This window comes from Pelodiscus sinensis, chromosome 10 (assembly GCF_052426305.1).
Source record: "Pelodiscus sinensis isolate ZL-2025 chromosome 10, ASM5242630v1, whole genome shotgun sequence".
Lineage (NCBI taxonomy): Eukaryota > Metazoa > Chordata > Testudines > Trionychidae > Pelodiscus > Pelodiscus sinensis.
The window spans coordinates 2,921,666-2,941,192 of NC_143061.1; the positions used below are offsets into that span (position 1 = coordinate 2,921,666).

General features: G+C 51.3%; 1 protein-coding gene across 1 annotated transcript in view; it reads right to left on the bottom strand.

Annotated features, from left to right (window-relative positions):
• Positions 1-19,527, bottom strand: part of IL1RAP (interleukin 1 receptor accessory protein) — a 51,368-nt gene that overhangs the window by 31,365 nt on the left and 476 nt on the right. The window contains exon 2 of the mRNA XM_075938268.2: positions 2,282-2,349. Coding sequence (XP_075794383.1) covers positions 2,282-2,348 — 67 coding nt within the window. The 5' untranslated portion in view covers position 2,349. The remainder of the gene's footprint in view (positions 1-2,281; positions 2,350-19,527) is intronic.

Here is a 19,527-nt window from a genome sequence, read left to right on the forward strand (position 1 = left end):
ATGAGTTAGGATGTCTGCACCTGGCCAGAGTCTGATCTCACTTGAACCCATGTCAATCCAAGTAACTCCACTGGCCTCAGACTAGTTACTCCAGATTTACACCAATGAATGGAGACTAGAATTTGGCCCGCAGTAGATCATGCTTCCATCCATGGATACCAAAGTGGGACCCTTTTTACAGGGTATGTCTACACTAGCCCCCTGGTTCGAACTAGGGTGGCTACTGTAGGCATTCAAAGTTGCAAATGAAGCCCGGGATTTAAATATCCCAGGCTTTATTTGCATCTTCCCATTTGGGCGCCATTTTTAAATGCCACTAGTCCGGACTAACTGCCCGGGGCTACACGCGGCAGGGACCTGGTAGTTCGAATTAAAGCCCTAATTCAAACTACAGTAGACTTCCGATAATCCGGAACCTATGGGACCTAGGTGGTGCCGGATTATCAGGTATGCCGGACTATCAGGAGGTACTATAACCTGGTTATATATATACTGTATACATTATATACTGTATATAAAGTATATTTAACCCTTTTTATTGTACATACTGTATACAGTACACTGTAATGTTTTAGTTTTTTTAAGCCTTTTTTACCCTTTTTGCTCAGTTCAGCTGCTGCCGCTGTTACCTTGTGACTCATTTTTTGCTGAAGCTCACTCACTAGGCTCTTGCCATTTTGATGCCGGACTATCAGGAGTGCCGGACTATTGGATGCCGGACTATTCGAGTTTTATTGTACCTGTTATTCCTCCTGCAAGGAATGCCTACATTAGCCTCCCTAGTTCGAACTAGGGGGCTAGTGTAGACATACCCATAGAGGTTAACTCCCTTTCAAGATGGAGTCTGGAGAGCTAAGAATTCTCAACCCCTTTCCACAGTAGGCCCAAGAAGGGCACCCAACAATTGAAACACTAAAACAAATGGAAATTTCTTTGAAAATGTGGGTTTAAATGTCCTGCCTGAGGGCACAGAGCAAATCCAGGGCAGAGCTGAGCACAGACACAGCAGTCCTGCCTGGCTCCTGGTCCCAGGTGCTAATCATACTTCCTGGATCTTTTAGCACCTGCTTCTTATGTCCTCATCTTAGCACAAGCCCTCACAAAACCCAGCGACTCCTGAGGTGGTAACAGCTTGGAAGCGGAAAATCCCGACACCGTAGGGAATCGGGGTTTGCTCCCTGGCTGAGGCTTCCCAGATCCGTCCCTGCATGTGGCGGCATGACGTGCAACGTTGAGGCTTCGTGGCATGTTGCCAGGGAGCAGCACCCTCCATGCCATGGAAGGGGAGACGTTCTATATCGGAGACCGGGCAGTTCAGATTCCACCCGAGAAATGTTGGGCTGGGTAGAACTGGCTTTCTTTCCCTGCCAGGAGCATGGATCTCTCAGAGCCCAGCAGAGCCAGTACACCTCCACCGGGCAAGGAGGGGGCCTGATTTAGTGATTTCCAAAGTCTTATCCAAGCAGAGGCTGCTAACAAGGCCCATGCCCACCAGGGACATGCTGAGCCACCACCGGTGGCCTGGACTTTTCATTCCTTAATGTGCTTCCTGTAATAAAGCTAATGCCTGTTCCCCCCTTTCCGTTTTCCTTCTGCAAATCACAACCTCTCTCCTCCGCCTGGGGCCAATACAGAATAAAGACACAATTTCCCTTTTCACGAGCAGCCCAGCCGAATGCAAGCCAGATGGCCTGTGAGGATTACAACATATTTCCTGCTTGGAACGTGACTCAGTGAGGCTGGCATGCGAACTTGGCCCATTCAAGAAGAGCCATTCTCAGAAGCCATGGCTGAGACATGAGTCAGAATTCAAGGGCCGGAGGCTGATGTTCCGGATCCAAGGAGGAAGGAAAGATTCTCGGGTTCAATTCCAGGCCCTGCCTGCCTCACTACGGGGCCTTAGGCAAGTCACCCCTCTGCCCCCTTGCAGAGCCTCTGTTTTACGAGCTGTAAAATGGGGTCATACTAGTGACCAGAGTGTTATGTAGCTTGTGTTTTGCAAAGCTCTTTCAGACACCCAGAGGGAGGCTACTATAGCTAGTTAGGCAGTATCTCGTGCTCTTAATGCAGCAGCAGAGCACCTCTCCAGTAACTACAAAGAACGAATCTGTTAATCCATTTCACTGCAGTATTTTTAATTGTGCCCATTGCATCCAGGAATACATAACGACGTATCCATCCCTGCTGAATGTAAAGGCCCAGAGAGGAGTTTGTGCTTCCCAGCCCGAGCTGGAAGAGTGGAAGCGAACACCCTGCATGCCATTTCCCAAAACAAACTTACCTGAGCCGTTGCTGAGCGTGGCCATGCAGAGACAGAAAGCAACCAGCAGGAGGCAGCGCAGCTCCATCCTGTCAACATAAACACAGGCAAAACAGGTTCTAGTTATTTCTAAACTTCTCACTGAAGGGAAGTTTTGTCCTTTGTACATTTTGTTCTGGCACCTTCCAGCCCCTCCAAATTGGATTTTGTTAAAGCTTACATAGAGACACCCTGGGAGCAAGAGGCTCCTAAGCCCAAAAGTCCACAGTGAAAGTGGAAGGCAAGCCTCACGTTCAAGCATTCCTGCTCAGCCTAACCTTCGGGGGTAGCACATCTGCACAAATACCATGGGCATCTGCCAACTGCAAGCCTCCAGCGCGGAAAGGAAGAGAATGCTTGAGTTTCGGCTCCAAAGGCACCATGCTGCACCTCCTTGGGCAAATCACTCAGCACAGTTGTCACAGCGCAACCTGACTCTGCTGCAGTACAGTTGCATAAAGCGTTAGCCTAATGATGCTGAGTCACAAAGGTATTTTACAATCTGACGGTGCAAACTCTGCACATTAGGGATGTAAGCGACTAGTCGATAAGCAAAAGCTTATTGGATAGTTGACTAGTCCCTCAACTAGTCGCTTCTCCCCCCTTGCTGCCTCCATCAGAGGCAGCAGGGTGGAGGAGTAGGTTAAAAGCTGGTTTTCCCCCAGCATCATCTCTACGAGGGGCAAGAGGAGCCACGGGGGTAGCGGGGACCAAGCACGAGCCAAGAAACAGCTGATTCCCAGCTCATACCCAGTCCCAGATGCTGCGCCTCTGCTTTTTAAGACCCTGCCAGTTCTTAATAGATTTAAAAATCAGAAATGCAGCGGGGGAAACCCGGCACGAGCCCGGACAGCTGAAGCCCGGCTTGCACCGGGTCCATCTTGCTGCACTCCAGCCTTTTTACATTTAAGGCTGGTGCACAGCCCAGGGACCCAGCAGAAGCTGGGACTCAGCTGGCCGGACTTGCGCCAGGTCCCCCTTGCTGGCTCTTAATACATTTAGAAGGCAGAGACTAGTCGATTAGTTGATTCAACTAAATGTAACATCCCTACTGCACATCAGCGGCAAAGAGAGCAAAAAAGGGTCAATTTGACACCCTGCAAATAGCTCCTCCAGCTCGAGCGGGCAGGTGGCCTCGCAATGAGGCTCAGGTCACACGGAGACTGCAAGAGCTTTCAGTCAAATCCAGGTTTGAACTGGTGACCTATAAATAGTCACAGGCCCCCTAGGCCAGGACCTAACATCTCAGTCAAGTCACTGCAGATGTTTTGAAATCATCTCCGCCACTGAGGCTAAAACCCAAGTCTCCTGATTCCCAGCCCTGTGCTCTATGTGGTGCAATGCATTTTGGGTGCCAGGCATGGAAATGCAACCAGCACATGTGTCTGACACTGGCATTCTGCTCTCACAACTCTTGATTGTTTAACAGCAACATTCCCTGCGTCTCAAGGCCTTCCCTGCAGGTTATTGAGCTGACATTTAGTAACCACGCTACCTAATGGGACTGAAGCCTTCATTCGATGTTCCCCGGTGCCATGAGATTAGTGTTCCCTGTGTGCCATGCGCTTGTGCTGCTGCTCGGGAGAGAGTCAAAAGAAACACAGCTGATTAGCAGAGTGCCCGCAGCTAGGTTTGTTTCTATTGGCCGTGCACACCTGCACATGCTGTGGTGCAAACAGAAAAATTGATTCCACACAGCGATGGAAACGCTGCATGAAAGCACGACGGCAGGCAGACAACTGAATTGGCTAAGGCAAACCTGATTAACGAATTTGCCCTTTTACCCACTGGTGCAGGCAGTTCCCTCTTGTCAGTGAGCCCGGAGCCCGACGGCAACAAAACGCAGCCCTCAGTGTGTAATCAAAGACCCTGCAAACCAGGCCAAGGGTTTAAAAGTCCAACTTCAGGCACCCACGCTTGAAATGATTTGTAACGATGCTTCCTACTGCTGGGCCAGCCTCTCCTGGCGGCCGAGGGACATAGGCGAGAATCCCGCGAGTCCCCAGCCAAGGGCAGTAGGCAGGTGCCGGGCTGTGGAGGCAAAGCTTAGCCACGACAGGCCTGAATGGCTGGTCCGAGAAGAGAGCAATGCAGTAGCCTAGCCTGTCACTGCCTTTCACACAGTGCCCAATGAGCAGCCCCATCAAAATGCAGCACCGTCCAGGGACCCTCATCTCAGCAAAGAGCCCTTACGCAGCCCCTTTCACGTGTGTTAAGGAGACACAGTTTGGGGCTTTTGGAAAGAGAAATCCTCACCCACCACTTCTTCATCTGCCCCAGGGACATGCCCTGCTTCCTCCCGGCTTCCCCAAAGTACCCTGCCTTCCCGGCCTGCTGCTGCTTCTCAGACTTCTGACTGTGGACTAAGGGAAGAGGAGGGAGGCCCGTGGGGGTCAGTCACACCAGAAGGGGACTAGCAAGGAGCCAGCGTGGAGCCTGGACTAGATAGGATAACGGGGCAAGGAGTACAAGGTTGTTGCCCTTTGGAGAGGAGTTTCTGAGTCTCAGGAGGTGTTGTTGGGAAGGTAGGACTGGGCTTGTCTTGCTCAGAGAAAGGCCAAGGAGGGAGATGGGGAAGAACAGTTCTCCATTGCCAGACCCTCCTGAAAACCAGCAAAGATCCACAGATTGTAAGCCCAGAATGGGCCGTTGTGATCAGCTAGCTGACCTCCCGCAGAACACGAGCCAGAGAATGTCAGCTGGCTATTTCTGCCTCCAGTCCATAGCTTGTGGTTGAGCTACAGCATGTTTATTTTAGAAAGGCCGTCCACTGCCACGTAATGGAAACTCACCACACCCCGTAGTTCTCCATTGGGAGGTAGATTGTCCCAAAGTTAATTACCTTACTGTTAAAAAGCAGGCACTTTATCCCGAGCCTGAAATGATCTTTCTAACTTCCAGTTCTCGGATCCCGCACGGCCTCCGTCGGCGAGAGTCTTCTGCTCTCCAGAAACTCCCCACAGAGCTCCAAGATCAATCACCTCTTCATCTTCTCTTATTAAACAGACTGAGCTTGCTACCCCTCTTTCGGGAAGGCAGGTTTGTATTGAATACGCGTGGGCAGAGATGGTCTCTAGCCAGTCCTGGGAGGCATTGCAAATACTCCTGACAAATGGGATCCGTCTCTCATTTCTTACTGGCTGTCTCCAAACATGCAGGGAGCCTGTCCCTGCTGGCAGGTCCCCAGAGTCTGAGAATTAGAGATCAGCAGAAACCTGAAAATCCAGCCATTTGCATTTGTTTTTCATGAGCGATTGTCTTCCTCTGGGAACCAGTTACCAAGTCTCAATAGCAATGAAGAGTTCAGGTCTTGTGGCCTTTCTGTCACCCAAAGGGAAATGCTGTACAACGGCTAAACCCTGCATTACTGCTGCCCCATAAACACCTCCCTGCGTCACTCAGAACAACTCCGGGCTAAAACACAACACACCAAACTCTACAGCCCACACGCCTCCCTCATGGACAAGAAACCAGCGGTTAGGCTGGCCAGAGGTAGGAGAGAGAGAGGCTCTGACTGCTCAGCTGGGAACAAAGCTGCTAATGTAACCTACACACCTAGGCTATGTCTACACTCGCGGCTTCTTGCGCGAGTAATATGCAAATGAGGCTAAGCGTGGAATATTGCCGAGCCTCATTTGCATACCTAATGAGCCACCATTTTTTTCAGAAGAGGCTCTTGCGCAAGAAGGAGCGTCTACACTGCCCCTCCTTGCACAAGCAAAACCCTCTTGTGCAACGCCGTTCTTCCTGAAAAGTAATAGGTGTCAAGGCATTGCGCAAGAGGGTTTTTCTTGTGCAAGGAGGGGCAGTGTAGACACTCCTTCTTGCGCAAGAGCCTCTTCTGAAAAAAATGGTGGCTCATTAGGTATGCAAATGAGGCTTGGCGATAGTCCACGCTTAGCCTCATTTGCATATGACTCGCGCAAAAAGCCAGGAGTGTAGACATAGCCCTAGTGTGGTTCACTGTCCCATGCAGTGGCACATAGGCCACAGCAACAGCTAAGAACAAAAGACCTGTACAGCAGGGGCTGAGAGCCTGCTGACTTTTAGCTCAGAGGGTAGAGGCTCCTATACTACACGCCAGAGGTTCCAGGTTCAAATCTGTCTGGTGGTGTTTACACTAGCACCAGGTGCTGAAGCTGGGAAAAATGATACATTTATTCAGAACTGGGAGTAGAGTTCTCGTGCTGCGTGGCTGCTGTCGGATCAGGGGATGACTTCACAGCAGCTTGTGCTTTCTCTGGTGTCTGAAGCATCCACTCTGTGAGCAGCAAGGCCTCCCTTGTTTTCTCATCAAAATAAAGCCACAAATGAGCCTTTTCCTCTACTTTGCTTTGAACCCACCAGTGCCACATTTAAGAAAACCAGGCCAGAGGCAGCCTACGGGTAAGCAGACGCAGTCAATGGCTCCAGGGGAGTTTCTCCAGCTGACCGCAGGACGGAGTTTGGCCCACTGCAGTCAGCTGGGATGCTCTACTGTCACCCATTGAGACATGAATTCAGCCATAATCTCAAACAGGGTCTTTCTTGCTTCCTTTAGCTGTGCAGGTAGGGACTTGCTCACCCAAACAGCCCCATTCAAGCCACTGGGACTCTGCTCCCAGGAGCACCGTGGTCCCCTACGGGCCTCACAAAATGGCCCCAATTATTTTTTTCTAAGTATAAAATCCAGTATTTTGTCAGCTTCCTTCCCATGGTATGCTCCGGAGCAGCGCAGTTTGGTTTATTTGTGGTTCATTCCAGAATCTCCGGAGATCTTATCACTGGAGAGAGGCAGACACAGAGCGGGTCAAATTACAGTGACTTCTCATCCGCCTGGACTGCTCCCCCACCCCCTCTTAAACCAAGTCCAAAGGAACGCACAGCGTGATAGAGGGAGTCCCTCTGCAGGGCACACACAGAAGTAAGAGGCGGGCCCCCAGAAAAGCCCAGTCTTAGCAGGCACCTGCTGCTTACGAGAATAGCTCCACGAATTCAAGAGGATGCTACTCCATTTTCTGTACACGCCCCGTTACCTGGCGTGCTCATGCACTACCCAGAACCCCTCGTTGCTATACAAGGAATCAAACACCAGGGCAAAAAATACGCAAGGGAGATGCTGTCCAGAGTAACTCCAGCCACGTTCTTTCCAAAGATCCTGCGCCCAATCGAAAGGAGAACCAGGCTGCATCTTCCAAAGCTGCCTCTGTCCTGGAGTCCCCAGAGACGTGACAGGTTGTTACTTTCCCCGGAGAAGCCACACTACTGCACGTGGAAGGACAGCTTCCCGCAAAGACTTCCCACGAAATGCAGGACTCCTCGGTCTGGCGATGGACCAAGAATTTCCTGGGTCAGAGAGCCCAGTGGCCGGGAGTCAGGCAACATCAGGACCAGCAGCTCCACCCTCCCCTAGTCTCTACCTACTATCCAACCCTGCACAGAGCACCGGGACTGCTAGAGCATCAGGGCTGGCAGGATGGCGGCCATGCAGCCCAGGCGCCGGGGGAGCTGAGGCTGCAGGGAGGGGTGGTAGAAGGGAAGGTGGTCGGGGACTTTACCGGAGTTGGGCTGACTCCTCCCCACAAGACAATTCCAACCTGGCTCCCAGCGGAAGCTCAGGGACCAGACGGAAGGTTCTGAAGAGCCGGATATGGCCCGTAGGCCATCCTTTGCCCCCTCTGGCCTAGATCATACTTAGCCCTGCCAGGAGGGAACAAATGGCCTCTCGAGGTCCTTTCCAGGGCTATGTTTCCACAGCTGGCTGCTTAGCTGGTTTTTTTTTTATCCTGGCATCCAGGGGATACAAGACAAAATATAATGAAAGCAAAGACACTATGAGCACCGAAGGGGGGAGAGAAGGACGGTCAACAAAAGCAGCTACAGAAAACCCAAACAAGAAGCTAAAAGCACTAATGGAAGCTGGGAAAAGGCCCTTCAGGCCCGACGGACATATTCTTGCTTTTCAAATCTGCTGGAGTGAATGGAACAATGGCGGGAATAGCTGTAGCAAAAACCATCTGGGCTCCATTTAGCGGGGATTTAATGCACTTTCTTTCTGACCAGATCGTTCCGCCAGCAGCGATTTTGGCATTGAATGACACTGCCATTTGTGAGTTTCTTGGTGTTTCTGCACACAGCTCCTCCCAAATATCATTCATGTGGCAAGTTTGCATGTTCTATGGAGAACCCTTCAGTGCAACCCAGCTGCGGGCATGAGCAGTAGCAGGCCAGGTGGCCTCTCAAATACTGACCTTCCTCCCTCTCAGGGAAGCCGTAGGCTCATAAAAGCTTCCTGCAAAAGAGAACTTTAAAGAATGCAGTGGGGGAGTAGCCACAACAATCCGATACTGAATACGCTGACCAGTCCGCTAGCAGCATGTTAAGAGTAAAAGGCCCAGCTGAAGGCCCAGAACAATTGCCTGTCACCACTGGAAGGGTGACACAGTGCTTAGGGCACTGCTGTAGGACGTGGAGTCATGCTCTGCCACAGACTTTGTGTGAGACCTTGGGTGAGTCACTTAACCCCGGTCCCACCGTTTCCCTCTATACAATGCAGAAAACTACCCTGCCACACGGGACCAATGGGAGGATAAATACTAGAGAGGTCCAGGATTTTCTGCCTGGAAAATTCTCTCATTTTACACTCTATTTTACTTTCAATGTCCAAATCAGAGTGAAACATTTTGATTGTATTGAACATACAATGAACCCGAGGGGGGAGGATTTCATTTCCCCGGGCACGTTTCAAATGTTTCCTTTTGTTCCAGAATGCAAAAGTATTTTGAACTCGTATTTCTCATCAGAATATCCAGATCCTGCCCAGCTGTAAGAAACGTATCACAGGCTGTGAGGCGCACAGATTCTATAGCCGTGGGGCTCTATGAATACTGAGGATCGTGGACTCCCTTTTCCCCACCCAAGACATTAAAAATCTGATCCCACACATGCCAGCGAGAGTTAAGAGTAACTCCATTGGCATCCGTGGAGCTACCCCACTAGAAACCTGGCACGAGTCAGGGTAGACACATCCTCTCCTCTTAAGCAGAGCTCTAACTCTTGGGAGTTAGAAGGAAATCTGCCTTGGGCATAGGTAGGGCTATTGCGGCTTCTGCAAGCGACACTGGGTCCGACACTGTTTTAATTTATACCAGGCCTTTCAGATCTTCCCAATAGGCCAGAAACGTCAGTCCTCTGGCTGGTGGGTGTTTGGTAAATGTCTTTTCACACCCTGTACTACATAATCATTATAAGCCCCATAAAAATAAGACACAGCTTGCATTGGCTCAGGCGGGCCCCCTCAGACTTCCAGAAACACTCCGCTTTGGCCTGGCAGACGGGAAGCCAAGCTGGAACTCGGCATTCTTGCAGCATTGAGGATGTTGGAGCAGGAGGCGGCTTTTTACTTCTTCCCCCAACCCTGTGGCCCCGCGGTTTGAAAACTGGGAACCCTTCGCTCTGATGGAGGAATCAAGAAGCTCTCGTGGAAGGATGTGAATAACAGACGGAGGGGTTAGGTGAGGGTTACGCACCCTGATCAGCATTCAGAGCAATCCAGCGCTCTGGGGCTTGTGGGGGGCAGGGAAGGAACGGAGGACGGATGACACACAAATGGGGGGAGTGGGAAATAAAGCAGAGGACAAATTACCGACCCGGAGTGGTCTGGGCAGGTTAGTAAGCTGCACACAATGCAGCTAAATGTACGCACCCAGGAACAACAACTACATTCTTGCAAAATGGGGAACTCTGTCGTGGGTCTCTCAGAAAAGATCCTGGGTCTGATAGATAATCCAGAATATGAAGTCCTGATGTGACACTGTGTCCAAAATAGTGAATGCAATGCTGGGATGTATAGGGGAATCGCGAGGCGGCTAACATAAGAGCGGCCACACTGGGTCAGACCAAAGGTCCACCCAGCCCAGTGTCCTGTCGGCCCACAGTGGCCAATGCCAGGTGCCCCAGAGGGAGTGAACAGAACAGAGAATCAGCCCGTGATCCCTCTCTGTCACTCATTCCCAGCCTCTGGCAAACAGAGGCGAGAGACACCATCCCTACCCATCCAGGCTAATAGCCATTGATGGACCTAACCTGCATGAATTTATCTGGCTCTTTTTTGAACCCTGTTAAAGTCCTCGTCTTCACAGTAGCCTCCAGCAAGGAGTTCCACAGGTTGACTGTGGCTGTATGAAGAAATTATTCCTTTTATTTGTTTTAAAGCTGACACAGTGGGGATTGTGTTCACTCTGTTTGCTTGTTACATTGTATGTGTTTCCTATTGTCCTGTGCTGCTCTGTTGTAAATCTCTGTCTGTGTGTGTGTGTGTGTGTGTGTGTGTGTGTGTGTGTGTGTGTGTGTACTGCCTCAGTTTCCCTGGGCACTGCATTGGTGCCTGGCTGGGGATGGGAGTTTTGGGTGTGACTTTCAGGGTGTGTCTAGACGACAGAGTTTTTTTGAAAAAGTGGCCTTTTTTCGAAAAAAACTTCCCCTGCGTCTAGACTGCTGCCACCTTCCTTTGAAAGTAAATCAAAAGAACGCGGCAGTTTTTTCGACCCCGGAAAACCTCATTTTACGAAGAAGAACGCCTTTTTTCGGGAGTTCTCTTTTGAAAAAGGCACTATATAATGCAAACTGCGCTTTTTCAAAAGAGCATCCAGACTGCCTGAGTGCTCTCTTTTGAAAGAGCGGCTTGCTTTTTCGAAAGTCCTGGTTGTAGTCTAGATGCTCTTTTTCGAAAGAGGCTTGCAGTCTAGACGTAGCCTCACTGAGGGGAGGCTGCCCCAGGCTGCCCCGCCCAACCCATACACAATGGCTCAGACGCTCTTATAACCTGAGCCTGGGTGGGAGGTTGTACCCGTGAAAGTTCATGATCCCAGCTCCGTGTTTTGTTAGTCGTTACGGTGCTACCGGACTATTTGTTGTTGTTGAAGTTTTTCCTGTTTCAGTCTAACTGGGCTCCCCCGCTGAACCTTTTGCCCAGTAAGCTGGACAAAGAAGGAGCGGAGCTGCCCACAGAGCTGGAGCCGGTTGCTGAGTGTCTGAGTTAGTCTCAGCGGGCTTCGGATGCAGGGAGGGGGCCCAGGGCACTGGCTCGTCCCCCCTCTCCCTCAAGATGCGTTGCACTGTGCTCCTGGTTCCTGTGTTAACAAGTCTGTGCTACGCTATATCCCTGTGAACCAACAACCCGTCTGCTCCACTCGCTGGCTAAGTCACATCTGGCTGTGGATGGGCTGCAGGGCCCGGTGACTCCCCCACACTCCATAACCACCTGCTACCTGTTCATTTCATTTGGTGACCCCTAGTTCTTATGTTCTGTTCTGGCATCCACCGCTCCAGACAGACACCGAGACATTGGAGAGCCTCTAGAGAGGAGCCCTAAAAGTGCCTAAAGCATTAGAAACGTGCCTTAGGGCGATAGATGGGCCCAAGGTCTCCCCAGCGCATCCCTGTCCGTGGGGAGCTTGTCCTGGCTGCGCCTGTGCTGTAAGTGATCCCTGCAGCATCCCCCACCAGCATACAATGCACCTTGAAACAAAGGGCCCTAAACCACCACGGAAAGTGGCTAGTGAGCAACCTTCTAGGAGAAGCCGCGTCTTGCGATTTGCAGCGCCGACAAGAAAGGCGGGTTGGGACGGAATGCTGGGGCCTCATCAGGGGGACGAGGATGGATTTCAAGAGGTCCCTGAATGTGCCCCCCTGCTGCAGGGCAAACTAAAGGCAATGGATGCACTGCTGGCATTTCCAGAGGCTGCAAAGCGCAGGGACAAGAGACACAACCTGCTTCAGGCTAAACCAGGGGTCACCAGCCAGGAGATCGGGATCTCCGGGTGGATCTTGGAGCCTCTGACAGGTGATCCCGACTGGTTTGGCCAAGAGGCTGTCAAGTGCCAGCACTTCAGCTGCCCCTCCTTGCACGGCTGTATATTTCCTGCCCTTTGCCTTGGGACTGTCCCCTCAGGAGCTTCCTCTTTCTGTGCAGGGGAGGAAAGGAGGGCGCTGATGTCAAGGTGCCCCCTCCTGCTCTGTATCCTTTTTCCACAAAGCAGGGAGGGGGCACCACAGGACTTGGGATGGAGTTTGCTGGCTGCTTTAGGGAGCGGTGCAAGGGCAGGGCATGGGGGAGCCTGCCTTAGCCCCGCTGCACCCCCACCCAGGAGCCACCCAGTGCCCAGATGGAGCCCACATCCCAAAACCCTACCTCTGTCGTGAACCCCCTGCTGCACTCCAACCTCCTGCTCCAAAGCCCTGAGCATCCCTGCATCCAAACACCGTCCCAGAGCCTGCACATGGAACCCCTCCCACATCCCAACTGCCTGCCCCAGGCTCAGCTCGGAGCCCAAATCCCTTAACCCAAGACCAGAGCCTCTGCCCCACCCTGGTGAAAGGGAGGGAGGATGGAGAGAGATGGGGCAGGGCCTTGGAGAAGGGGCAGGAAGAAGGCGAGGGGCAAGGCTATTTATATTTGAGGTAAGTGATCTCATTAGAAAGGGTGGAGACCCCTGGGCTAAACCCTGCCCAGCCCCACGACTTCTGAGTGTTTCCTTCCTGGGGTTTCACGTCCCGGGTGCCAGGAAGAATGGGCAGCTCCCGCAGCCCGAACCTGCGACGTGCAGAGAGAGAAGCACACGAAACTCGGAGTCCTCCTCTCTCTCCCTGACCCTGCTCATCAGCCCGTCCCGTTCAGGGCACCCAGCGGCGATGGAAAGGGCTCCGTCGAGTTTCGCTGCCGTACGTTGGTAGGGCCCAGCGTGCAGCACCAGGGCTGAAAGCCCACGGCCAGTGACTCCGTGGGAATCGCTGTGGAGCAGCATCCGTCTCGAGGTGGAGGAAGAAGACAGCAGCTCTGGGGTAACAACGGCCCTTTTTCGGCAGCCGCCACTTCGGAGCCTCTGGACGGTGCGGCGCCTGGAGGGACGGCCGCTGTCTGCCACCGGGCAGGAACGCTGCAGTCAGCGAGCAGGGCGTGGATGCAGTCTCCTGCCCCGTGCTCTCCCTGATCATTTGCACTGGCCACTGGCGCCAGGCAGGGATTGGGGCCCACGGTGCTGTGTGCTGCACACTCACCGCCCTGCCCCACACAGCTGACCGTCCCAGAGCCTGGCCCGGTCTGGGCTTGCGGCCCAGGTCTGCCACACGTGGTTACTGCACTTCCTCAGGGACTGTGGCTCCAGTGGACACGGGACGAGAGCCGCAGGCTGCTCCTTTCCCATAGAGCTCCAGGAATGGGGAGAGGTTCTCCCTGGGGGTCAGGGAAACCAACACGGCAGGACTGAGCTCCCATCCGCGACCCCAGTACAGGCGTTGGGGTCCCCACATACGACGAGTCAGTTTCCAAGGGCTACCCATTGGCGCTCTTCACCCCGCACCCACGCTTTGGCCAGCCCCTCCCAGCCACCCGGCACAGCTGCCCACACCCTGGCCCCTCTCACCCCCACCCAGCACCCTCTGCAGCTTTTCAGGCACAGCACGGAAGACTCCAGCAGCCAAGTGTCAGAGTCCCGCATCAGCTGGTGGGGTGGATGGGGAGACAGGCCACACACATCTCTTAAATCCCCACCCAGAATCGTGAGTGGAGCACAGAGTGCCGTATGGAGAGAGATTTAAAAAACTGGGGCTTTTCAGCTTAGAAAAGAGGAGGCTAAGGGGGGATATGATAGAGGTCGATAAAATCATGACAGGTGTGGAGAAAGTGAATATAAGAAACATTATTTACTTGTTCCCATAACATAAGAACTAGGAGTCTCCAAATGAAATGAATACGTAGCAGGTTTAAGAGAAACAAAAGGAAGTTTTTCTTCACGTAGTGCACAGTCAACCTGTGGAACTCCTCGCCAGAGGATGTGGTGAAGTGCAGGAGTTTAACAGGGTTCAAAAAAGAACTAGATACATTCATGGAGATTAAGTCCATCAATACTTATTAGCCAGAATAAGTAGGAATGGTGTCCCTAGCCTCTGTTTGTCAGGGACTGGAAATGGGCGACAGGGAGGGATCACATGAGGATTCCTTTTTCTGTTCACTCCCTTTGGGGCATCTGGCATTGGCCACTGTTGGCAGAGAGGATTCTGGGCTGGATGGCTACTCTTGTGTTATGGTTTCACCCCAGACTGATGCAGGGTGATGGGCAGGAAAGGGCAAGATGGGCATTTTCTGGGAACCAGCAGAAGAGAATGGGGGAGGGAGGTAACACAGCAACATGTAGGGGACGAGCTCAGACCATGGATGCTCCTTGAGAAGTGGGGTAAAGGGCCACGTGGCTCCGAGCAGCCCGTCCTTCTGAGCGGATGAGATTGTCTGACAGCGTCTGAGGGTCAGAGACCTCAGTGTATTCCCCGCGCCCCTGTTGCAGCCCATCTCCGGTCGCCGGCCTCTCGCTGCACTGGAATGAGGAAAGGCGGAGAAAGCCAAAGCCAAGCATTCAGAGACAAGTCTTGTGCAAGAGCGTGCGCTCATGCCGCTCGGAGGAGCCTGCGTGCATGCCTGCCAAGCTCCACCTCTTTGCCAGCCTGACTGAGTTAAGCAACAGCATAGAGCATTGCCAGCCGTAGCTCAACTATTCGTAAATAAGGGCAGGGCAGACGTGAGGGGCTTGGTTTGGGTCTGCGCTCTGCCTACCCTTTGCAGTGTGGTGCTCGTTAAAGCAAGGGGCTAGGAGTTCCCGGCTCTGCACACGATTTGTTTTGTGCTTGACAATGTCCCTTAGCAAAAATGTTCTAAAGTGACCACCCCTAAGGGTATTCTTAGGGTACCTCTGGCTTTGGTTGACCAAGGTGAGACACCTGCGCTTTCATGCTCAGAGGCACTGAGTACCCCTGGCAGCAACCCTGCCGAAAACCAGGACCAAGGTCAGGATGTAAATATCCCTTTAAGAAGTTAACCAGTTAAATGATATAATTTTAATAATTTAACTGGTTCACCGCAGTCTGGATAGCCCACAGTGGGTGGGGAGCTCCTCCAGCCTGGCAGAGCTACTGGACAGGGGTGCCATGGAGGCTGCTCTGGCTGGCCGGGTCTTGCCATGCCGTGCCCGGGGATTGCTCTGGCTGGCCGGGTCTCGCCATGCTACAAGACTTCTCTATCTGGCCAGGGTCCTGCCAGCTGGGCTATAGTGGGATGGGAAGCCGTGCTCCCACCGGGCCCTTCGGTTAACCAGTTTCCTACCAGGTAAGCATACTAGTAAGGCTAATGCTTACCGGGTAACCGGTTAACTGGTTAACCTTTTATATCCCTAGATGATTCAAACTGGGCAATAAAAGTCTGGCGCCTCCATCCCTTGGCAGATATGGACCCTCAAAAGTGAGGTGTCCTAAATTAGCAGATGTTTTGAGAGTTTGGGCCATAAGATCTCCATGCCAACAGTTTCCCCTCTTATCTAATCCCACCTTCTCGCCACACTGGGGAAACGGGAAGTTTAATCAAGGTGTTTAAAGTGCAAAATCTGTGATTAATTCCCTTAGTTCTGCAGGCTTTTGTGGTGTCGCAGGTAACTGGTACATTCATCCACAACTGAAAACATGAGTTTAAATCCTGATTAAATAACAAAAATCTGTTAGCAACTCTCTTTAGAACAAACGGTCTTCTGGCTGGTTTGCTGGGCACATGGGAAACCTCAGCAGATGGGCACAATAGAAAGGCAATTTATTGCTGGGAAAAAATAGACGTCTTTCAGCTCAACGTTTCCCGGAATAAGGGCTCATTTCTGTTCGTGTAGAAGTCAGTAGCTCAACAACTACAGACTTCAGCATGAGCTCAATCGAGCTGCTAGGTTTTATTAAAAAGCATGCCGTGTACATGCCCAAATGCAAATTATACATCTATCTTCACGCCTTTTGGATTCTTAAATTATTTAAAAAAGCCAGATTCAATATCACCAGGAAAATCTTAAATCAAGCAACAGAATATTTGGCCTTGTTCCAGGTCACAGTGTAACACCTTAAACCATGAACGCTCATGATCTAATAAATATGTGAGGCTCTAAGGTGCCACAGGACTGCGCTTTGTTTTTAAAGTTACAGACTAACACAGCACACAGCTCCCCCTCTGAGACTAGAGAAGGTTATGTGCATCATGCCGACCAATATTGTCTCATTGTTTCCTGATACCCTCCCATTGTTTTAGCCATCTGTTGTCTCCTGCTTTACACTGTAAGTTATTTGGGACAGGTGCTGCTCCTTTATTCTGTGTTTGTACAGCACCTAGCACAACGAGATCCTGAGCCACCACTAGAGCCCCTGGGTGCTATGGTAAAAACAAGAGTAATAATTAATAATTATGTGACTTCCAGGTAGCTCTAAACATGAAGGGCACACTCCAGCTGTCACTTATGCATTTGAATAAATTACAAGGAGGATCCCTTTGAATATCATAGGACTATTCATGTCCATATTGTTACTCACATGCGTAAAGGTAGGCAAAATCAAGGCCTATGAGGGAAAATCATCGATCTTGCTTTGTGATTTGTCTAAACACAAGGAATCTAGCAAACTGCAAAAAAAGACTCCGCATCTAAATTAAAGGTCCTGTAACAGATCAAACATTTTTTTTAAGCAGCTGTCCCTGCCATCCTGACAACACCTTTGATGACCAAACCCGAAAACGCTTTGAAAAGCCAACTCATGAGTTTTGCTCTACTTCAGCCTTTCTTTCAGTCACACAACAAAACCTATTGAATTCCGTGGCTCCCCAATTTCTGCCATAGCGTCTGCTCTCCCTTGCTGAGATTGCACTCCTGGAAGGAACTCCGGCTGTGAGCCACAGTGTGTTGCTGGGCTACCAACGCAGCTAACAAGTAAGACAGTCCAAGGATGAAGTTGTCTGCTCTGCTGTCCGTGCTAGTGAAGACCACCAGCTGAGCTGGGAGAAAGACACCCCAGGGAGGTCCTGAACTGAGATCTTTAATGCTCCATGGGTACGTCTTCACTGCAACACTATTTTGAAATAACTAACAATATTCAGAAATAACTTAGTCCGTGTCTACACAGCCGGCAGTTATTTTGAAATAGTGTCAAAATACTGTCAAGCTGGAGGACGTCTTACTCCGACTCCTGTAACCCTCATTGTACGAGGAGGAAGGGAAGTTGGAGGAAGAGTGCTCTGTTTTGAATTAAGTGCTGTGTAGATGCTCCCAATTTCAAAAGAAGCTATTTGGAAAGAAGCGACGCAAGTGACGTAGCTCAATTTGAGTAGCTTATTTCGAGTTAAGCCCTGCAGTGTAGCTGCACCCCAAGTGGTCCAGCTCACAGTTAACAAGAAGCCGCTGGTATTTTTCAGTTTATACCTTTTTATTTTCTGAAGCTTTTCAGTTCACCTTGCCTCCGAGATTCAGCGAAAGACCAGAACAGCTTGGCTGAAGCGATTTTGCACACATCCGCACACCGGCTGCAGCTTTGCTAACTCCCGGCCCTGAAAACTCAGCCCAGGCGCTGGGAGACAAGCTGGACTCTGTCCATCTCACTGTCGCCAGCAGGAGTAACTGTTCTCAAGGCAAACGCAGCCTGGGCCACCCCGCTATCCTGGTAAAACAACGGAGCACTTGGCAGACCGCACATCCTCTGCTTGTCAAAGGCAGAAATCCAACTCAAAGGGATGGTAAGAGAGAGGAGGGAATACAAGGCAGCACGCCCACCTCCTATGGACTTCAGCAGAAGGTGGCTGCATGGCTCCTAGCAGGCAGCCCTGAGTGCCTCGCAAGATCACATCCTCAGGCGCACCTGGCAGTACAATACACAAATACTCTGGAGCTGCCCGGAGTAGCCTGTTATAAATTGCTCTTTATACGGCCTCTGATACGGTTAATAAATTATGTTGGACCTCACCCTGCAAGCCCTCTGTGTGTGTAAATTTATGGTCAGCGCGTTCTGCTCAGGGACCAGCTGGGGAGCATAAAAAAAGGCAGCAGAGTTCAAAACAGACTGCCAGAAAAATGAACTGCTTTAATTACCTCTGGCCAGGTGTGTGCTGCCATCCCCGAAACTCAGAACTAAGAGGAAAAGCTGGTGCAAAGACAACATCAACGAGAAGAAGGCCAATGACTGGAAATGGGAACGGACGCTTCGAACGTGTTGCCAACACTCGATCACCAGCAGAAAGACCAAGTGTGTGTGGCCTTAACCCACGTGGAAACAAATGGAATGAAACCAGCATAGGTCGCAGAGCGGTGGGGCTATGTAGCCTGCCTTTCTTCCTGCTCCAAGCAAACAAGCCCGACCTCATCATTTTCTCTCTATAATGCTTTGCGTTTGTGGAGATCAGCTGCCTGCAAACACACATGGTGGAAAGGCTCCGGCGCCTGCCAGCATCTAATTGGTTACAGCTCGTCCTCTGTATTGCCAAACAGGAGGGACACTGAATGCTCAGATTTGTCCTTTTCATCTTGTGTCTTCAGTAGGACCCACCCTCACCTCCTTCTTCTCCCCATTTACAAGAGGCGAGCGCAGTTTGGGAAGGCTCGTCTGCTTTAAATGCAAGTCACACCCCAGGCCAGTAGACTGGTGGCTAGAAATCAACATGGCCAATGTCCCTGCATTACCCCCTAGTCCAAAGAAGCGAGTCAAAGCAAACCAGGTGGCATTTCAGGTAACACAGAGAACACTGCTGCTGGTAAGGCAGCTAAGCTGTGAATTGGTGGCCCTTTTAGGGATGCTCGTTTTAATACTGGATGCGTCTGCTACCAAATACACTTGGTGCTGTTTAGTGCATCTTTCCCTCCCGCCCAATTTCTACTCTTCTAAGGGATCTTGGGGGTCTCAGAAGCTGCTGTATGTAAATGCATGGCACCAAGCCCATTCAGTGCAATTACAAAGCACAGTATTTATTTTGCTCTCTTTCATAACTTCTAAGCCTCTCCTCCAAGGATCTCCACACACATTCAACACATACCTGAATGAAGCCTTCTAACCTTTCTGCTCCCTCCTGCTTCACACCTTAGAGTTGGTTGAAAATGTTTGGAAAAAGGGACTTTTTGTGTGTGCACAAATCATAGACTCAGAGAACACTAGAAGTGGAAGGGCGCTGGCGAGGTCATCGAGTCCAGTCCCCTGCCCTCACGGCAGGACCAAGCACGGCCTAGTCCAGCGGTTCTCAAACTTTATGGGCTCTGGAGCCCTTTACATGCGTAAAAATGTATGCGGAGCCCCAGCGGTCGACTGGCTGTATGTGCTGTACCTAGCCATGTTTCCAGTTTGTCAGCCTCCCGGAGCCCCTGGAGACGTCTCGCTCTTAACTGTCTCATTTTCCCCTCCAGATCGCATTCAGTTCC